We start from the raw sequence: 22,345 nt of genomic DNA on the forward strand, positions 1-22,345 counted from the left end.
CCCACCTTTCGGCTTTGCCTCTCCAGGTCAGTGAGCATGCATTGCAGTTGGTCCCCTGAGTTACTAAGCAAGGCAATATCATCAGCGAATCGCAAGTTACTTAGGTATTCTCCATTAACTCTTATCCCCAATTCTTCCCAATCCAGGTCTCTGAATGCCTCCTGTAAACACGCTGTGAATAGCATTGGAGAGATCGTATCTCCCTGCCTGACGCCTTTCTTTATTGGGATTTTGTTGCTTTCTTTATGGAGGAGTACAGTGGCTGTGGAGCCGCTATAGATATCCTTGAGTATTTTTACATACGGCTCGTCCACGCCCTGATTCCGGAATGCATCCATGACTGCTGAGGTTTCGACTGAATCAAACGCTTTCTCGTAATCAATGAAAGCTACATATAAAGGTTGGTTATATTCCGCACATTTTTCTATCACCTGATTGATAGTGTGAATATGGTCTATTGTTGAGTAGCCTTTACGGAATCCTGCCTGGTCCTTTGGTTGACGGAAGTCTAATGTGTTCCTGATTCTATTTTCAATTACCTTAGTAAATACTTTGTAGGCAACGGACAGTAAACTGATCGCTCTATAATTTTTCAAGTCTCTGGCGTCCCCTTTCTTATGGATTAGGATTATGTTAGCGTTTTTCCAAGATTCAGGTACGCTCGAAGTCATGAGGCATTGCGTATACAGGGTGGCCAGTTTCTCTCGAACAATCTGCCCACCATCCTTCAACAAATCTGCTATTACCTGATCCTCCCCAGCTGCCTTCCCCCTTTGCATAGCTCCCAAGGCTTTCTTTACTTCTTCCGGCGTTACCTGTGGGATTTCTAATTCCTCTAGACTATTCTCGCTTCCATTATCGTCGTGGGTGCCACTGGTACTGTATAAATCTCTAAAAAACTCCTCAGCCACTTGAACTATCTCATCCATATTAGTAATAATATTGCCGGCTTTGTCTCTTAACGCATACATCTGATTCTTGCCAATTCCTAGTTTCTTCTTCACTGCTTTTAGGCTTCCTCTGTTCCTGAGAGCATGTTCAATTCTATCCATATTATACTCCCTTATGTCAGCTGTCTTACGCTTGTTGATTAACTTCGAAATTTCTGCCAGTTCTATTCTAGCTGTAGGGTTAGAGGCTTTCATACATTGGCGTTTCTTGATCAGATCTTTCGTCTCCTGCGATAGCTTACTGGTATCCTGTCTAACGGAGTTACCACCGACTTCTATTGCACATTCCTTAATGCTGCCCACAAGATTGTCGTTCATTGCTTCAACACTAAGGTCCTCTTCTTGAGGTAAAGCCGAATACCTGTTCTGTAGCTTGATCTGGAATTCCTCTATTTTCCCCCTTACCGCTAACTCATTGATCGACTTCTTATGTACCAGCTGCTTCCGTTCCCTCCTCAGGTCTAGGCTAATTCGACTTCTCACCATCCTGTGGTCACTGCAGCGCACCTTGCCGAGCACGTCCACATCTTGTATGATGCCAGGGTTAGCGCAGAGTATGAAGTCTATTTCATTTCTAGTCTCGCCGTTCGGGCTCCTCCACGTCCACTTTCGGCTATCCCGCTTGCGGAAGAAGGTATTCATTATCCGCATATTGTTCTGTTCCGCAAACTCTACTAATAACTCTCCCCTGCTATTCCTAGTGCCTATGCCATATTCTCCCACTGCCTTGTCTCCAGCCTGCTTCTTGCCTACCTTGGCATTGAAGTCGCCCATCAGTATAGCGTATTTTGTTTTGACTTTACCCATCGCCGATTCCACGTCTTCATAGAAGCTTTCAACTTCCTTGTGATCATGACTGGATGTAGGGGCGTAGACCTGTATAACCTTCATTTTGTACCTCTTATTAAGTTTCACAACAAGACCTGCCACCCTCTCGTTAATGCTATAGAATTCCTGTATGTTACCAGCTATGTTCTTATTAATCAGGAATCCGATTCCTAGTTCTCGTTCTAAGCCCCGGTAGCACAGGACGTGCCCGCTTTTTAGCACTGTATATCCTTCTTTCGGCCTTCTAACTTCACTGAGCCCTATTATATCCCATTTACTGCCCTCTAATTCCTCCAATAGCACTGCTAGACTCGCCTCACTAGATAACGTTCTAGCGTTAAACGTTGCCAGGTTCATATTCCAATGGCGGCCTGTCCGGAGCCAGGGATTCTTAGCACCCTCTGCAGCGTCGCAGAGGGTGCTACCATGTATCTGGTAGATACACGCTCTTTTAATGAGGGGACGTATTAAAAGGGGCAGCAAAACGCCTACTTCAGGCGCTTTGAGCCTATCTTTCTATCTATCTATATATCTTCAGAGCCTCTTACGCCATACCAGCGACCCAAGTTGTCTACTAGCTTGGGCCACTAAATGTGGCTTCATGACCATGATGCCGTCCTGGTTCCATCGTCATCATTCCGGCCTCGTGATCTGACTCGTCATGCCGTCGCCGTCACGCCTTCTATGCCGACCCAGTGGCCGAAGTTGTCTAATAGCTTCGGCCACTATGTGGCTCGTGACTGTGACGCCGTCATGCTCGTTTCATCGTCTTCATTCGGGTTTTCTCATCCGACTCCCCGCATGCCGTTGTCTTCACGCCATCGTCGTCACACAGTCGTCATTCATTCGTTGTCACACCGCCACCGTTATGCCATCGTGGCTCCATCGTCGTCCCTTCGGCTTCGTCATCGGTCTCTTTCCATGCTTCGTCATCCTCACGCCATCGTCGTCACACAGTCGTCATGCAGTCGTTGTCACACCGCCGACGTGATGCCATCGTGGTTGTTCATCGTCGTCCCTCCGGCTTCGTCATCGGTCTCTTGCCATGCGCCATCGTCGTCACGCCATCGTCGTCGCACAGTCGTCATGCAGTCGTTGTCACACCGCCGAAGTGATGCCATCGTGGTTGTTCATCGTCGTCTCTCCGGCTTCGTCATCGGTCTCTTTCCATGCTTCGTCATCCTCACGCCATCGTCGTCGCACAGTCGTCATGCAGTCGTTGTCACACCGCCAACGTGATGCCATCGTGCTTGTTCATCGTCGTCCCTGCGGCTTCGTCATCGGTCTCTTTCCATGCTTCGTCATCCTCACGCCATCGTCGTCACACAGTCGTCATGCAGTCGTTGTCACACCGCCGAAGTGATGCCATCGTGGTTGTTCATCGTCGTCTCTCCGGCTTCGTCATCGGTCTCTTTCCATGCTTCGTCATCCTCACGCCATCGTCGTCACACAGTCGTCATGCAGTCGTTGTCACACCGCCAACGATCCTAGGACGACACCACTATAAGCCGAGAAGCGCACGTTTTCTGAGGCTGCATTTCGACTCCGGTTATCAACTAAGAGTTATCAAGGACGGACGTCACCGGCTGGCATCACCTGGCGTGGCGCTTGCATCGACGCATCTGCTATAAAGCTACGGCATCGCATCCAAGACGGCACTTTGGCAGCAGCAGTGTTCGGAAGAGCGTTTGCCTAAATACTCCTGCATACTGTTACAGGTTAGTGGCTTTTTTTGAGGGGGGTGTTATTGTGTTGCTGCCACTGCTGCTGCCAAAGGAGCGAACCTTGTTTATGTCAGTATGGAGTGTGTTGAGTGTGAACAAGAAATCTTGGATCCCAAAGAGAGTATATCTTGCATGACTTGTAAGCTTTCGTACCATGTAGGAAGCTGCGCAGGAGTGTCGGAGGCAACAATAAAATCTAAGAAATCAACCTACCAGAAATGGAAATGCCCGAAATGTAGGCTACCAACCTCACATGTTAACCAGGATGAGAAAGAAAAAGCACCGTTGACCGTAGAAGATATGTTGGTCGTACTTCAGGAGATTAACCGAAAACTTAATGTTTTGTTGCCACTGAAAGAAACTGTCGATGGAATTGAGCAATCGGTGCAGTTTATGTCCGAACAGATGACAGACCTGTTGACGCGCACAGAACAAAATGAGCGAGATATTAAAGCAATCCAGACTAGGCTCGCAAAAACAGAAATGAACAAAGAGCAGCTTGAATCGCTCAGTGTCCAACTCGATGACCTCGAGTGGCGCAACCGGAAACTGAACTTAGAAATTCATGGTGTACCACAAACGGAAGGCGAAAAAAATAGTGGCTTAATGTCCAAACTTAATGCTTTGGCCGGTGAAAGTGGATTGCCCCAGCTATCAGAACACGACATCACGGCAATTCATCGATTGCCGGCAAAGCGTGACAAAGTGCCTGGCATCATCTGCCGTTTCGCGAGACAGAGCATGAGGGACAAATGGTGGGCTAGCAGGCGGGAGTTGACCACTGCGGATGCCAATGTTCACATGTTGGAAAACCTGACCAGGCGAAATCGAGAACTGCTGAGGGAAGTGAAAGAATGGGCAAAAACAAATCAGTACAAGTATGTCTGGCACAGCAACGGCAAGATTCTGATAAGAAAGACTGATGGCGCGTCAGCAATGCTAGTGCAGCACTCTTGCGACCTTGGCAAGCTGCAATAAGAAGGGAAAATTGATTTTTTATTTTTGTTTCCTGCCAAAAATGCAGACTGTAACAGAAAAGAATTATCTACTCCCAGAGAACTTCAAAGATTACCTTGGCCCGGTTTTCCAGACGTCATTCAAATGTCTTCATATCAATGCTCGATCTGTCAGACGTAAAGAAGCATATTTCGACACTTTCTTTCAACAACTAAATGTTCCCATTGACGCTATCATGATCAGCGAAACCTGGTCTACAAGTGATTATGATGTCTTTCGAATTCCTGGTTATGAGACATTTTTTCTGAATCGTTACGCTGGTATTGGTGGTGGCGTATCCATATCATTTAAGAAGAAGTGGCGGCCTGAAATATTAGAGCGATTCACAGTTTCTGTGAAAGAATATGAAATCTTAACAATGTGTTTGAACAACACTATTTTTGCAGTGTGCTATCGTCCACCAAAGGGTTGCGTAGCCATATTCTTGAATTTTCTTGAAAGCCTGATTTCATTTGCAACCAGTCAGCATTTAAACATTGTCCTTGGTGGTGACCTAAACATTAATATGTTATCGGTTGATGCATCCCAAATGAGTTTAGACTTATTGCTTAGAACACATGGACTTCTGAATGCAATCAAAATGCCAACGCGTGTTACGATCACGTCTTCATCGCTGATCGATTTGTTTATCACTAACCATGACCCTAGTATGATCACATCTGGAGTAATAATTTCTGACATCAGCGATCACTTGCCAATATTTATGTGTGTTAAAAACATGTCTAAAAAGAAACGTAGTTCAACATATTCTTTCCAACTTATATCTGAAAAAACACTGTCGACATTTAGAAACTCGGTAGAAAAGAACAACTGGAGGCCTGTCCTTTTAGAAAATGACGCCAATAATGCTTACGAGGCATTCTTAGGTATTCTGAAGCCGATTTACGAGGCCTGTTTCCCAATATTAACAAAAAAACAAAGGCGTCACAGTCGCAAACCATGGGTCACACCGGAGTTGGTGGCAAAGATAAACACAAAGAACATCCTATATCATAAGTTTATTAAATCGAGAGCTGAATGTGATCTGACAGCGTTTAAAAAATATCGAAACCGCTTGAATACTGAGCTCAAGAAAGCCAGAAACGCCTATTACACAAATCAATTCACGTCAACTTGTGGTCGTGTCGACATTATGTGGAAGAGGCTAAACGCAATTTTGGGGAGAAATAGCAAATCAGGTGAATTAAATATGCTAAATATCGATGGTGTAAGTATAACTGGAAAAGAATTAGCAGATACGTTTAATACGCACTTTATTTGCGCTTCTAGAAATCAAGTCCCACATAACAATCTCAGTGATGTCGTTCATATAAGCGACACTATATTTCTCAAACCGGTTGAAGAAGCAGATGTAATGACAGCCTTCCACGAACTAAACAATAGCACATCCATTGATATTGATGGCCTCCAGATAAAGCCTATACGGTATATTTTTGACCTTATTTTACCATACATCACGCATATCTTAAACCTTTGTGTCAGTACCGCTGTATTTCCTCGTAAAATGCAGATTGCACGTGTAACAGTTATCTTTAAAAAGGGTGATAAAAACCAGCTCGGGAATTACAGGCCAATATCTATCTTACCCGTGTTTTCTAAGCTACTAGAAAAAGTAATACTTAGAAACTTTTTGCAGTTTGAAGAAAAACACAAAATTATAACAGCAGCTCAGTATGGCTTCCGTAAGCACCACTCTACTGAACTTGCACTATTAGATCAACGAGAATATATATTGAACGAACTCGAACATAATAGGATAGTCATTGGTATTTTTCTTGATTTTTCGAAGGCATTCGACTTATTAAACCATACAATACTTCTTCGTAAACTTGAGCGTTGTGGCTTCCGCGGCCATGCACTATCGCTTGTGCAGTCATACCTCATGGATCGCAAACAGGCAGTAGCAATAAATGGTCTCCTCTCAGATATGCAATCTGTAGGCTGTGGCGTTCCACAAGGTAGCATTTTGGGTCCATTTCTGTTTAATCTTTACATCAATGACATTGTACATGCAACTCCATTCGTTAAATTTATCATCTATGCTGACGACACCAGTATTTTTCTTGCCGGAGATAATGCAGCCGAACTCACAGATACTGCAAACAATGCACTGAGGCAAATAGAAAACTGGAGTAGCAGAAATGCGTTGCGGATTAACACAGCAAAGACTAAAGTCGTTGTTTTCAGAGGTAGAAACAAGAAGGTCCGTCTCACTAAGAATATATTCCTTCAGTCCGTACCCTTAGAAGTTGTGCCTTCATTTAAAACATTAGGTATATTATTTAATGAAAGAATGTCATGGGATGATCATGTCAGCTTTGTAACAAATAAATGTTCACGTATTATTGGTCTTCTTTACAAGAACCGTGAGATACTACCGCGAAATGTAATGCTAATGCTATATAATTCATTGATACAATCGCATTTCAGCTATTGCCATTTAACCTGGGGTGCAACAACAGCAGGCAATCTTCAGAAACTACACTTGTTACAGAAAAAAATTTCTAAGAATTGTTGAAAATGTTCCGCATACCTACCATACGGCCGCACTTTTCTTAAAGTATAACTTACTACCAATTACTAAACTTTATGACTATCGTCTGAGCAAGTGTGTGAAAAACGAGGTGTTGAAGAACATATCTTTTCTATCAAAATTAGCTGGTTTAGAAAAACGAGATGCAATGTACAGCACAAGAAACATAGCACAATGGAACGTAAAAACATACAGAACTTTCTATGGTAATCAAACATTAGAAAATAAACTACCACGACTTCTTAACAAACTCGCACAAAACGATATTGATCTCCAAAACACAACACGCCACAAACTGTTCGAGTATTTTTTACACTACACCTAACCTTTTTTTTTTTTCTTTCACCATCATTGTAAGTTTTTTTTCCAGCCAGGACAATGCTGTTGATTTTATGCTGACTACTGTAACCGGATAACAACTCTGCTATATGTATTTTTTTTTTTTTTCCTTTGTTATCTGTATTTCCTGTATTTTCTTTTCTTTTTCGTGTGTGTGAAAAAAAAAAAAAAAAAAGAAAAAAAAAAAAAAAAAAAGGGAAAGAAAAACAACCACTGTATTGCTGTCAAAGTGGGGGCCCGTGGCCTTGTCAAGCTGTCCAACGGCAGCTTTTACTACGGGTCCCCGCCATCATCTGTACCATGGTGGCAAATAAATTTGAATTTGAACGTGATGCCATCGTGCTTGTTCATCGTCGTCCCTGCGGCTTCGTCATCGGTCTCTTTCCATGCTTCGTCATCCTCACGCCATCGTCGTCGCACAGTCGTCATGCAGTCGTTGTCACACCGCCGATGTGATGCCATCGTGGTCGTTCCATCGTCGTCCCTACGGCTTCGTCATCGGTATCTTGCCATGCGCCGTCGTCGTCACGCCATCGTCGTCGCACAGTCGTCATGCAGTCGTTGTCACACCGCCGATGTGATGCCATCGTGGTCGTTCCATCGTCGTCCCTCCGGCTTCGTCATCGGTCTCTTGCCATGCGCCGTCGTCCTCACGCCATCGTCGTCGTCGCACAGTAGTTATCCAGTCGTTGTCACACCGCCGACGTGATGCCATCGTGGTTGTTCATCGTCGTCCCATCGGCTTCGTCATCGGTCTCTTTCCATGCTTCGTCATCCTCACGCCATCGTCGTCACACAGTCGTCATGCAGTCGTTGTCACACCGCCGACGTGATGCCATCGTGGTTGTTCATCGTCGTCCCTTCGGCTTCGTCATCGGTCTCTTTCCATGCTTCGTCATCCTCACGTCATCGTCGTCGCACAGTCGTCATGCAGTCGTTGTCACACCGCCGATGTGATGCCATCGTGGTCGTTCCATCGTCGTCCCTCCGGCTTCGTCATCGGTCTCTTTCCATGCTTCGTCATCCTCACGCCATCGTCGTCGCACAGTCGTCATTCATTCGTTGTCACACCGCCGATGTGATGCCATCGTGGTCGTTCCATCGTCGTCCCTCTGGCTTCGTCATCGGTCTCTTGCCATGCGCCGTCGTCGTCACGCCATCGTCGTCGCACAGTCGTCATGCAATCGTTGTCACACCGCCGATGTGATGCCATCGTGGTCGTTCCATCGTCGTCCCTCCGGCTTCGTCATCGGTCTCTTTCCATGCTTCGTCATCCTCACGCCATCGTCGTCGCACAGTCGTCATTCATTCGTTGTCACACCGCCGATGTGATGCCATCGTGGTCGTTCCATCGTCGTCCCTCCGGCTTCGTCATCGGTCTCTTGCCATGCGCCGTCGTCGTCACGCCATCGTCGTCGCACAGTCGTCATGCAGTCGTTGTCACACCACCGATGTGATGCCATCGTGGTCGTTCCATCGTCGTCCTCCGGCTTCGTCATCGGTATCTTGCCATGCGCCGTCGTCGTCACGCCATCGTCGTCGCACAGTCGTCATGCAATCGTTGTCACACCGCCGATGTGATGCCATCGTGGTCGTTCCATCGTCGTCCCTCCGGCTTCGTCATCGGTCTCTTTCCATGCTTCGTCATCCTCACGCCATCGTCGTCGCACAGTCGTCATTCATTCGTTGTCACACCGCCGATGTGATGCCATCGTGGTCGTTCCATCGTCGTCCCTCCGGCTTCGTCATCGGTCTCTTGCCATGCGCCGTCGTCGTCACGCCATCGTCGTCGCACAGTCGTCATGCAGTCGTTGTCACACCACCGATGTGATGCCATCGTGGTCGTTCCATCGTCGTCCTCCGGCTTCGTCATCGGTATCTTGCCATGCGCCGTCGTCGTCACGCCATCGTCGTCGCACAGTCGTCATTCATTCGTTGTCACACCGCCGATGTGATGCCATCGTGGTCGTTCCATCGTCGTCCCTCCGGCTTCGTCATCGGTCTCTTGCCATGCGCCGTCGACGTCACGCCATCGTCTTCACACAATCGTCATGCAATCGTTGTCACACCGCGGCAGTGATGCCACCGTGGTGGTTCCATCGTCGTCCCTCCAGCTTCTAACGAGAACGTTTCCATCTTTACGGAAGAAATGAGCCGCCTGTTCCGCCACGCAGACCCGGATATGCCAGAAGTGAAAAAAGTCCGCCTATACTCATGCGTGGTGTGAAGGAAAAACTTTTCGGCGCAATGATACGAAGCCCACCGAGGACCGTAGAAGAGTTCCTTCGCGAAGCCACCAGCTTCGAAAAAGACACCAGAAATAAGGAACCGGCAATTAAACCGCCGCCCGAACTCTACAAACTACGCAGGAATTCAATCACTGGCCACCGGCCCATCTGCGCGAGACTATCGAGCGGTCGTACGGGAAGAGCTGCAGAAGTTGTACTCGAGGTCGCAGCCTCAAGTTGCCTCAATCGCCGAAATCGTCAATGATGAGGTTCAGCGATCCCTTGGAGTTCCTGAGGTGCAACCAGAATCACCACAGCCCCAGCCGGAAGCGATAACCTACGCCGCCTTCGTCTGCCGTCAAGGCCACCCGGCGTGACCGTGCCAGGCCCGTTTAACGCCACAATTCCGTCGTCCAACGCGGCCGCCGCCAGCACGCCCACCCGTCGCCCAGCGCAGCTACGCGAAGAGAGAGAGAGAGAGAGAAAAAACATTTATTCGAACCATCGAGGTGGTTGCTATGAGGTCGAGTGGGTGGTGTCCTCATTCCAGGACTCCACTGGCCATGGCTGCTCGACGTACTTGCTGGACGAGAGCTCCTTGTCCCGCCAGGGTATCGCCGGTCAGCGGTACCTCCCACCGCTCAAATGACGTGCTAGGCGTCTTTAAGTGTTGAGGTTTGCCCCCGCACCCCCACGAGATGTGGAAGAGTGTAGGGCGTGTGTCGCCACACCAGGGGCAGATGCCGCGATATGTATGTGGGAACATTTTACTGTATTTGTGTAGCTTAGGAAATGTGTTTGTCTGAATAAGTCGGAGAGCTACGGCATCTTCAGTGCTGAGCTTTCTGTGAGGCGGAGGATAAATCCTGCGGTTGAGTCGCTGGATCTCGAGTCGGTCGCAGTAATTGGACGGCAGGGGCATGAAGGTAAATGGTGGGGATTGATGAGACGATTCGTCTTGCCCCGCTCGGTTGATTAGCGCTCGAGCTAGGGCGTTCGCCCTCTCGTTCCCCTCCAGACCCGCGTGGCCCGGCGTCCACGTGATTTGATGGTATTCTTGCAGCCTCGGGCCTAGAATCTGAGCCGCCAGCAGCGGTGTTCGTCCGTTGGTAAAGTTACGCGAAGAAGACGGACATTTGGCGCGCTCCTCACCACCGCCCGCTCTGTTACCACTGCGGAGAAGCGGGTCACGCCTACTGCCGATGCCCTTACCGTGAGATGGCACTGCGAGGGTTCGCCATCAACGCATCGTGCCCACAACAAGGCGAACGCCCACGTGACATCGCCGACTATCTCGCTGCCACGCAGTGGAGTCCTCGACGACCGTCCCGTTCGCCGTCACCAGGCCGCCACCTGTCGCCGCAGCGCTGTCGATAAACTGGCCCAGCCCGGGGCCGGTCAGTCAGCCCATATCCGGAAAAGTAAAGGCAGCAACCGATGGAGGTAAGGTTGCTGTTCGTCGAACTGACGAACATCTTCCGCCGCCGACGAAGACGCCGAAAAGACGATCTCGACGATATATCAACGAGACGCCGCCATCCCGACGAAGCCTAGAAGCAAAAAATAAGCTGGGAGAACGAGACCTGAAGACGCGACGTTCCAGCCAAACGTCAACACGACGCAGCCGTGATTCGTCGCAAAGACCTAACTGCAACGCAAGACAAAGAACCGCCGACCTCGACGTGCTGCTCGACGGCTACGCAGTCACCGCCTTAGCAGACACAGGAGCCGCTTACACCGTCATGAATGGACCGCCCAGTTGAAGAAAGTTAAGACTGCATGGGAAGGCCCTCAAATTCGGACCGCTGGAGGACATCTCATCACACCGACTGGAATCTGCACGGCAATAATTATCGTTCAGGACCGGACTTACCCTGCCACCTTCGTTATCATGCAGCCGTGTTCACGGGACGTCATTCTCGGCATTGACTACCTGAACCAACACGGCGCAGTCATTGACCTGAAGTTGAAGTCGATAACGCTGTCGGAAGATCGAACGATACCGCCGGAGAGCTCTCGTAGTCACCATGTCTTGAGCGTGCTCGAAAGTCAAGTCAGCATCCCGCCCCGCTCCTGCATTGTCATTTCCGTCGGCACCAATACACCTGCCAACGTTAAAGGCGTCATCGAGGGTGACCAACGCCTACTGCTAAACCGTGAAATTTGCGTCGAAAGGGGGACCGCTCGACTGCACGGAGGAAAAACGAAAGTGTTGCTGACAAACTTCAGCCAGGAGTTCAAGCACATCAACAAGGGCACGACGATGGCGTACATCGAGGAAATGCTGCAAACCAGCAATGCGTTCGTCCTCTTGGATTTTGCCGCATGTACCTAGACGACCATATTTCCCGAACGAGACTTCGACGTAAATCCAAGTCTCCCCATGATTAAGTAGGAACAGCTCAGAAGTCTGCTTCGACGATACAAAGACTGCTTTTCGACGTCATCGAGGATTCGACAAACACCAGTCACAAAGCATCGCATAATCACCGACGAGTGCGCTCGACCACTCCGCCAGAGCCCTTACCAAGTTTCGACTCGAGAACGTGAAGCTATAACAGAACAAGTCGACGAAATGCTGCGCGACAACATCATTCAGCTGTCCAAAAGCCCGTGGGCATCCCCTGTTGTCTTGGTGAAGAAAAGGGACGGAACCCTACGTTTCTGCGTCGATTATCGTCGACTGAGCAAGATCACAAAGAAGGATGTATACCCCCTACCACGGATAGACGACGCATTAGATCGGCTCTGCAATGCAAAATACTTCTCGTCGATGGATCTCAAGTCTGGCTACTGGCAAATAGAAGTCGACGAGAGAGATCGCGAAAAGACCGCCTTCATCACGCCAGACGGCCTCTACGAGTTCATGGTCATGCCATTCGGACTGTGCTCGGCGCCTGCAACGTTCCAGCGCGTCATGGACACCAGTCTTCGTGAAAAGATGGAGAGTATAAATCCAGGGGAAGGTCCTGGACCGGGCAGGTGGAAACGGAGTATGCGCAGCCAGCTGAACAGGGCGGCGTCACCTAGTGGAGCCACCCTCTTCAGCCACCGTGGAAGACTCACCCTCGCACGCCCTCTCTCGCACGTACAGCATTGCCCTTGGACCTCATATACGGATGTTACGTTTCGCCTACGACGCGCGGTATAGCCGGCGCGGATGCAACGGACGCCGGGGCTTCGTTCAAAGCGGCATACATTTTGGCCCGTTCGGAGCTCCCGCAAAGCCTCCCCGCCAAGCGCGTCCAGGCGTGTTTCAGTGCCACGTGTCTTCGTGTGTGCGTGTGTGTGTGTGTGCCCACGCTTGTCAAAGCGCGGCAGCCGGGGAGGGGAGCTCCCCAAGTGTGAAGCGAGGAGGTCTGACAGGCGCCAGCTCGGCGATGCGTCACTACACTCGTCTCAACATGTCTCTCAGCTCGTCCGTGCTCCGCCGTCACGTGGTCTCATCCCGTGACCTTCCTTCTTGCCCGCGACGCCGAGAGTATAAGAGCAGCTGCCCCTGGACGCCAGGAGAGAGGCTCCGATTTCTTCTGTTGAGTAACGTGCACTCCCGTCTCTCCACTTCGGTCGACCTGACCGGCCGCTCTTTTGCGATGTTAGAATAAACCAGTTGTTCTGTTACCAGTCGACTCATGCTTTGCCGGGACCTTCGGATGCTTCCAGTGCCCCAGGCCGCCAGGCCAACGCTACCCTTGGGGCTTGCGACCCATTTGCAATAACGGGCATCAGCACTGAGTTTCCAACAACTCGTGCCAGCGGTGAGAATCCAACAGCTGGTTGCCAGCGGTGAGATCGCGACAACGGAGGCCAGCAGCGAAGATATGCGGTTGACTGTATGCTGAGCAGCACAACGACCATCCGGGAGCAGTGCAACGAGCCCTGTGTGATGACTGGTTGCCTGCAGCGGAACGACTGCGCTGAATTCTTGGCTGCGAGGTTTGGTGAGTGCGGGACTTTCTTCTTCTGAGTTTTGCCAGGCTTTTGTTAGTGTCAGAAACAGAGCTGGTAATTGTGGTTGTCGTTGCTGCCGGGTTAGTTTGCGGCAAGACAATAGTAGGCAGTAGAGAAAGCAGCATTCAGAGCAGCCATGGATTTGAAGTCGTTGCGCAAACCGAAATTGCTGGAGCTTGCAAGAGAGTTGGGTCTGGATGTCTCAGACAAACTCAGAAAACCAGAACTGCTAAGGGCTATTCTTGAGTTAGAAGCTGAGGATGACGAGCTGTCGGAATGCCTTGAGACCATTGAGGAGAGGGAGACGGCAAAAAGACAGGAGCGCGAACTTAAAGAACAGAAAGAGAGACAGGAGCGTGAACTTAAAGAATAGAAAGAGAAAGATGAGCGTGAACGAAAAGAACAGAAAGAAAAAGAAGAGCGCGAACACGCTTTGGAAATGAAGCGTCTCGAGGTAGAGATGGAACGCGCTCGTAATGGAAGTCAGGCACACGGTGCAGGAGAACGAGTATCGTTCAAAATGACTGACCTGATGCGGCCGTTTAAGCTTGGAGAGGACATTGGTTTGTTCCTGGTTAACTTTGAGCGAACGTGCGAGAAGCAGGGGTTCTCTCGGGAAACGTGGCCACAGCGCTTGCTCACTTTGCTACCCGGCGAGGCGGCCGACGTAGTCGCTCGCTTGAATAGAGAGGAGGCAGAGGATTTCGACAAAGTGAAATCGAGTCTGCTAAAAAAGTACAGGCTGTCAGCGGAGGCTTTCCGTCGGAAGTTTCGGGAAAACGAGAAAGGCAGAAGTGAGTCATATACAGAGTTTGCGTACAGGCTTATGTCAAACATGCAGGAGTGGCTCAAAGAAGAGAAAGCGTTTGGTGACCACGAGAAAGTTCTGCAGTGTTTCGGGCTGGAACAGTTTTATAGTCGGTTTCCTGAGAACGTGCGGTACTGGGTCTTGGATAGGCCAGACGTTAGTACGGTGGCTAGAGCCGCCGAGCTAGCCGAGGAGTTTGTGACGCGTCGGGCTCGCGGAGCTAAGGACGGTCAAAAGGGTGAATTTGGCTCCAAGTTTGAGAGGCCAAAGTTCACGCCCATGAGAGCAAAGGGGGACACACGTAGTGCGGATGCGAGTGAAAGCAGTCCGACCGAACGTAAGGAGACGGCGGCAACCGAAGCCGAACGCAGAAAGAGGTTCGAGACGAGGCAAGCGCGCGTTTGTTATACGTGCCAGAAGCCGGGTCACTTTTCGGCGCAGTGTCCAGAAACAAAAACAAAAGTCGTGTTTTTGTCATTATGCAGCACTGACGAGAACATGAAGCTTCTCGAGCCTTACATGCGAGACCTCCTCGTGAACGGGAAAGAGTGCCGAGTGCTTCGCGATTCCGCAGCTACAATGGATGTAGTTCACCCCTCATACGTAGAACCCGATATGTTCACGGGCGAGTGCGCATGGATCAAGCAAGCCGTGGAAGCTCATAGTGTGTGTCTGCCCGTAGCAAAAGTGCTTATTGAAGGACCTTTCGGAGCGCTTGAGACGGATGCCGCAGTGTCATCTATGCTGCCCCCCCAGTACCCGTACCTATTTTCGAACAGGTCCGATCACCTCCTGCGCGAGAAGGGGCTTTTGTTTGGTGAGGCTAGCGTTCAGGCCTTAACCAGATCGAAGGTTCGGGAGCTCGCTGCAAAGGCGGTAGTTGCGGGACCGACGTTGTCGAACAATGAGAAAGGGTCAGAGGTGCAGCAAGCTGATATTCAGAGCACGCCCGAACTGAATAAAATTGAGCCTGTAGCGTTAAAGGCATCAGATACTGGAGAGGAAATTCCCGATGCGGGAAAGTTAGAAGAGCTATCTGCAGATTTGCTCATCGCGCCTACGTCAGATGGACTTAATAGGTTGCTAAAAGTCAGCCGGTCGGCTTTGATAGCCGAGCAAAAGAAGGATGGCAGCCTAGAAAACATCCGCTGCACTGTCAAGGAAGGTATCGCCAAGAAAAATGCTCGCTTTGTGGAAAGAGGTGGGGTCCTGTACCGGAAGTATCTAGACCGCAGGGGAGTGGAGTTCGATCAGCTGATCGTGCCTCAGTGCTACCGTCAGGATCTGTTGCGCTTGTCGCATGGGGGTTCGTGGTCCGGACACCTAGGAGTTAAGAAAACTAAGGACCGTCTCTTGCAAGAGTACTATTGGCCAGGGTGTTTTCGGGACGCAGACCACTTTGTGAGGACATGTGGCACCTGTCAGCGGGTGGGCAAACCAGGGGACAAATCGAGGGCGCCGTTGAAGTTGGTACCTATCATTACGGAGCCTTTTACACGGCTCGTTATTGATACAGTGGGACCTCTGCCGGTAACAGCCACGGGGTACAGACACATTTTGACTGTGATCTGCCCAGCGACAAAGTTCCCTGAAGCAGTACCGCTTAAGGAACTCAGCTCAGCTGACATAGTCAATGCACTACTGTCCATATTTGCGCGAGTTGGTTTTCCTGCGGAAATCCAATCAGAGCAGGGCACAGTGTTTACTAGCGCTTTGACGACAGCCTTTCTCGAAAGGTGCGGGGTAAAGCTGTTACACAGCTCAGTGCACCACCCCCAGTCGAATTCCGTTGAGAAGCTCCACTCCGTCATGAAGCGCGTGTTGAGAGCATTGTGTTTTGAACATCAAACTGACTGGGAGCTGTGTCTGCCTGGGGTGATGTTTGCATTAAGGACCGCGCCGCATGCGGCTACGGGGTTTTCGCCAGCTGAGCTAGTGTACGGTCGCTCGCTGCGATCTCCGCTTCGCGTGCTTCGAGACGGATCACTGCCCTCTCCAATGGCTGCAGACCATCTCTTCCACAAATGGCCGCCTCCTGCGCTGGAGCCTCGCTTTGCAACAACATTCCTTTGAGGTGCGTTACAAAAAGGGGAGTCTCAACGGTAACGCCGATGGCTTAAGTCGAAGCCCCTAACGTGGGAATCAGCCTCAAAATTGTTTGTTACTGATGTTTTTCTTCCTGAGGCAGGATTTTTAACATATTGCTTTTGTGTAGTGTTTCAAAGTGATGATGTGCTTTCTAGTGCAATTTTCCGATTTGTGGACGCGTTCTGAGTGCTGCTAAACTACTGTAAGGAACTAGGCAGTAGTATAAAAGGGGAAAGAGCCTGGCAGGGCTTAGTGAGGGTTGTGCCGTGCTTGCTGACTGAGCGGTTGACTTTCGGCGTAGTTCTAACGCTTGCCGGGAACGAGAACAAAAATGTCAACTCTCCCGAAGTCACTTTGCAGTGTCCTGTGTGAACCTGAACGAGAGAACGAGGCCTTCTCTGCGCTGCGCTCAAGAAACGCCGAGGGACGACCGACTTCGGTTATGAGCATCATCAAGCGACATCCCTCCGGACAGCGGATGCAGTCCCCTGACCTTCGGGATCTCCTTCCCCCGGCGGGGCGGTCTGTTACGTTTCGCCTACGACGCGCGGTATAGCCGGCGCGGATGCAACGGACGCCGGGGCTTCGTTCAAAGCGGCATACATTTTGGCCCGTTCGGAGCTCCCGCAAAGCCTCCCCGCCAAGCGCGTCCAGGCGTGTTTCAGTGCCACGTGTCTTCGTGTGTGCGTGTGTGTGCGTGTGCCCACGCTTGTCAAAGCGCGGCAGCCGGGGAGAGGAGCTCCCCAAGTGTGAAGCGAGGAGGTCTGACAGGCGCCAGCTCGGCGATGCGTCACTACACTCGTCTCAACATGTCTCTCAGCTCGTCCGTGCTCCGCCGTCACGTGGTCTCACCCCGTGACCTTCCTTCTTGCCCGCCACGCCGAGAGTATAAGAGCAGCTGCCCCCGGACGCCAGGAGAGAGGCTCCGATTTCTTCTGTTGAGTAACGTGCACTCCCGTCTCTCCACTTCGGTCGACCTGACCGGCCGCTCTTTTGCGATGTTAGAATAAACCAGTTGTTCTGTTACCAGTCGACTCATGCTTTGCCGGGACCTTCGGATGCTTCCAGTGCCCCAGGCCGCCAGGCCAACGCTACCCTTGGGGCTTGCGACCCATTTGCAATAACGGGCGTCAGCACTGAGTTTCCAACAACTCGTGCCAGCGGTGAGAATCCAACACGGATCATCATGGCGACGGCAGAAATGCGCCAAGAGTGTCCATATAATTTCTATCGCGATAGAATATAATCTTTGTTTAATGACCATGCCAATGGGTGTAGACAGTAAGCCACTGCTGTGTTTGCTTTTGACAAGTTGCTTCAAAGGGACACTAAACAGGATCAAGTTACAGTTATAGCAACGCTATACAATCAGCTGCAGCGCCGCCAACAAAGACCGCCGCATGTGCGCGCGGATATTCCCGTTCACGTGCTCTTATAATAATACCGCTGTTTGTGACCCCCCATTGGGTTTGCGCGCATTGTAAAGCCGCCATCATCGTACAAGCACACGCGCCCGGTTGAGCTCCCGGAGGCTGCCTTCAGTCAACAAGTGTGTATCCGCGAATCCAGCGACAGCAAAACCGTCGTGGGGAGTTTGTAAGCCGGAAAGGACGCGAAACGCGATGCGGCGACGTCTTGTGCAGTTTTCCCACATCACATCGCCGTGACCTCATGGATGGATGCTTGTTGGGCATTGCATTCTAATTGAGACTCAACTTGACATATTTTGATAACTTTTCCTATGCCAAAGCGTTCTAAATACGAGGTGACACTCGGAAATTTACGACATCACATTGACGTACCGGCACAGCACCATGACAGGGACATTGAAGCCATGTTTGGCCTTCACTTTATATGAATCAACACATTTTCCGCCAAAAAATTAAAATAAATTTCTGAAAGAATTATTTTGCAGTCTTACGTGTTTCAGCGCAATTCCTCAGTGTCTGGACTGTTAACAACTTAACATTGACGAGTCACAATGTGAAAATAAAGATATGGCAAACCTACGATTATGAAGCACGCCGCAGTTTAGCGACTCCGATATAATTTCGACTACCTGCCGGCGACGAATCAGTAGCAGCGCCACCGAGCGGGAGCCGTGCACGCGAGATGGCTTGGGCTGTGAGTGCGTCACTGAAGCATTCAGCATAGAGAGAGAAGCAAGATTCTGGCTTCTCTGGTAAACGACCGGCCGCAACAAGTTAATACACCTACTTGCCATGCTCAAAATGCAATCCCTCGAGCCGACTTAAGAAGCTAGTGCTGGGACTTTTGGTCACCGTACATCGACGCATTTTCGCACTTCAAGTGCAAATCTGCATATTTTGTACAGCAAGCTGATGGCAGCGCCAAATAAAGTGAAACCTCAATATAACCAAGTCAATGAAATCGCCACTTGGTTGTGTTCCAAATTTTGCTACATTGAAAAATTAAACCCCTTGCGCAAAGCACAGTCGCTGATCGATTCTTTTTTACACAGAAAGGGCTTAAGCCAGCATTTTAGCTTTTTAGTTGTCACAGTGCCCTGCCGTATCTGTCGTCACCACGACAAACTGTGAATCTCTGTTCGTCCTGCCCCCGCAGCTCCCTCGGTGAACACCCCGCTGTCGCCGATGCCACCGGACATCATCACCGGCAGTCCCATTGAAATACGCACCACTATGGCCGCGGCGGACACCAGGGGAAAGCCTCCGTGTACCTTCAGCATCATGTGAGAAGCATTTTTACACCGCGCATATCATGCACACTCTGCAAAAAATTGTTCTCCTTTTTGATGACATCGTTCCTCTGTGATTCGATCCAGACGTAGGAACTGTTGCGTTTGCATTTGCATAAACACGTGACGCAACCACCTTCGCGTTGTGCCGCCTCCTCCGCCTTCGTTAGCACAAGTGTCCCCCGACCCCGCACGCATCTCGGGCATCGGTCACGCTTTTTTGACGGTCGAGCTTGTCCACATGCCGGCTACAGCATACCGCGGTCATATGCAGCAGCTGAGCACGCGTTCGCTATTCTTGCAACATTTCAAATTCTAAGCTAAGCGAGTTTATTATCTCAAGCTGCTTTTGTATATTACAAATAACAAGCCAATTCTTAGTACAGTTCTCGATATATACAATACTGTCTTTGCACACAGAGTATAAGAACCCCAATAAGATTTCAACTACCTATGGACGGCAGCATATTGAATACCAAGTACCATGTCTTCTAAATAAAATTGAAAATATTTGAGACTTAGATAGTGCAAGTTGAAAAAATCGCTTTAAACAAGCTCGTCTAGAAAATGGATTGAATATGTTTCAGTACCGATTAAGTGTTGATTACAACGTGGATATCAGTCGATTTAGTTCTTCTTTTTCCCTATCTATCTCTCCTACCCCATGTTCATCATGTGCTAATATTGTCATTCTTATGGTTTGTTGCATTAAGGTTTTTAACGAAACCCAATTACCATGCCCACATCGCTAACTAGTCAGTGTCATTATTATTTTAGCACCTATATATATTTTACGCCACTTACAGCGAGTATTTTAGGCCCTTTTAAAGCCATGTCACATCTACCATAAGCAATTTATTGTCCACGCCATCCTCAATTCATCGTCAACATTTGTCATGGCGCTCTTTGGCCATATCTGGCCCTTGTGCCCATAGAGTTTCTCACTATAACATCATCATCATCAGCCTGGCTACGCCCACTGTAGGGCAAAAGCCTCTCCCATACTCCTCCAACTACCCCGGTCATGTGCTAATTGTGGCCATGTTGTCCCTGCAGACTTCTTAATCTCATCTGTCCACCTAACTTTCTGCCGCCCCCTGCTACGCTTTCCTTCTCTTGGAATCCAGTCCATAACCCTTAATGACCATCGGTTATCATCCCTCTTCATTACTTGCCCTGCCCATGCCCATTTCTTTTTCTTGATTTCAACTAAGATGTCATTAACTCGCGTTTGTTCCCTCACCCGATCTGCTCTCTTCTTATCCCTTAACGTTACACTCACCATTCTTCTTTCCATAGCTCGTTGCGTCGTCCTCAATTTAAGTAGAACCCTTTTCGTAAGCCTCCAGGTTTCTGCCCCGTAGGTGAGTACTGGTAAGACACAGCTCTTATACACTTTTCTCTTGAGGGATGATGGAAACCTCCTGTTCATGATCTGTGAATGCCTGCCAAACACACCCCAGCCCATTGTAATTCTTCTGGTTATTTCAGTCTCATGATCCGGATCCGCGGTGACTACCTGCCCTAAGTAGATGTATTTCCCTTACCACTTCCAGTGCCTCGCTACCTATCGTAAACAGCTGTTCTCTTCCGAGACTGTTAAACATTACTTTAGTTTTCTGCAGATTAATTTTTAGACCCACCTTTTTGCTTTGTCTGTCCAGGTCAGTGAGCATGCATTGCAATTGGTCCCCTGAGTTACTACGCAAGGCAATATCATCAGCGAATCGCAAGTCACTAAGGTATTCTCCATTAACTCTTATCCCCAGTTCTTCCCAATCCAGGTCTCTGAATACCTCCTGTAAACACGCTGTGAATAGCATCGGAGAGATCGTATCTCCCTGCCTGACGCCCTTCTCTATTGGGATTTTGTTGCTTTCTTTATGGAGGACTACGGTGGCTGTGGAGCCACTATAGATACCTTTCGGTATATTTACATACGGCTCGTCTACACCCTGATTCCGTAATACCTGCCTGACTGCTGAGGTTTCGACTGAATCAAACGCTTTCTCGTAATCAGTGAAAGCTATATAGAAGAGTTGGTTATATTCCGCACATTTCTCTATCACGTGATTGGCAGTGTGAATATGATCTATTGTTGAGTAGCCTTTACGAATTCCTGACTGGTCATTTGGTTGACAGAAGTATAAGGTGTTCCTGATTCTATTTGCGATTACCTTAGTAAATACTTTGTAGGCAACGGACAGTAAGCTAATCTGTCTATAATTTTTCAAGTCTTTGGCGTCACCCTTCTTATGAATTAAGATTATGTTGGCGTTCTTCGAAGATTCCGGTACGCTCGAGGTCATGAGACATTGCGTATACAGGGTGGCCAGTTTTTCTAGAACATTCTGCCAACCATCCTTCAACAAATATGCTGTTACATGATCCTCTCCAGCTGCCTTCCCCCTTTGCATAGCTCCCAAGGCTTTCTTTACTTCTTCCGGCGTTACTTGTGGGATGTCAAACTCCTCTAGACTATCCCCTCTTCCATTATCGTGGTGGGTGCCACTGGTGCTGTATAAATCTCTATAGAACTCCTCAGCCACTTGAACTATCTTATCCATATTAGTAATGATATTGCCGGCTTTGTCACTTAACACATACATCTGATTCCTGCCTATTCCTAGTTTCTTCTTCACTGCTTTTAGGCTTCCTCGGTTCCTGAAAGCATGCTCACTTCTATCCATATTATACTTCTTTATGTCAGCTATCTTACGCTTGTTGATTAACTTGGAAAGTAATGCGAGTTCTATTCTAGCTGTAGGGTTAGAGGCTTTCATACATTGGGGTTTCTTAATGAGATCTTTCGTCTGCTGTGATAGCTTACCGGTATCCTGTCTAACGAAGTTACCACCGACTTCTATTGCACACTCCTTAATGATGCCTATAAGATTGTGGTTCATTGCTTCAACACTAAGGTACTCTTTCCGAGTTAAATCCGAATACCTGATCCGTAGCTTGATCCGGATTTCCTCTATTTTGCCTCTTACCGCTAACTCATTGATCGGCTTCTTATGTACCAGTTTCTTCCGTTCCCTCCTCAAGTCTAGGCTAATTCGAGATCTTACCATCCTACGGTCACTGCAGCGCACCTTGCCGAGCACGTCCACATCTTGTATTATGCCAGGGTTAGCGCAGAATATGAAGTCTATTTCAA

The 22,345-nt window shown here is 49.2% G+C and overlaps 1 protein-coding gene across 3 annotated transcripts in view; it reads left to right on the forward strand.

Annotated features, from left to right (window-relative positions):
- The window catches only part of LOC126533276 (uncharacterized), a 389,342-nt gene that overhangs the window by 362,166 nt on the left and 4,831 nt on the right, over window positions 1-22,345 (forward strand). For 2 of the 3 annotated variants that reach the window (XM_072289419.1, XM_072289420.1), the window contains one exon: window positions 19,051-19,179. In XM_072289419.1, coding sequence (XP_072145520.1) covers window positions 19,051-19,179 — 129 coding nt within the window. Of the gene's footprint in view, window positions 1-19,050; window positions 19,180-22,345 lie in introns of those variants that run through there. The other variant, XM_050180538.3, reaches the window with a different exon arrangement.

The sequence above is a fragment of the Dermacentor andersoni genome, chromosome 7, assembly GCF_023375885.2.
Source record: "Dermacentor andersoni chromosome 7, qqDerAnde1_hic_scaffold, whole genome shotgun sequence".
Lineage (NCBI taxonomy): Eukaryota > Metazoa > Arthropoda > Arachnida > Ixodida > Ixodidae > Dermacentor > Dermacentor andersoni.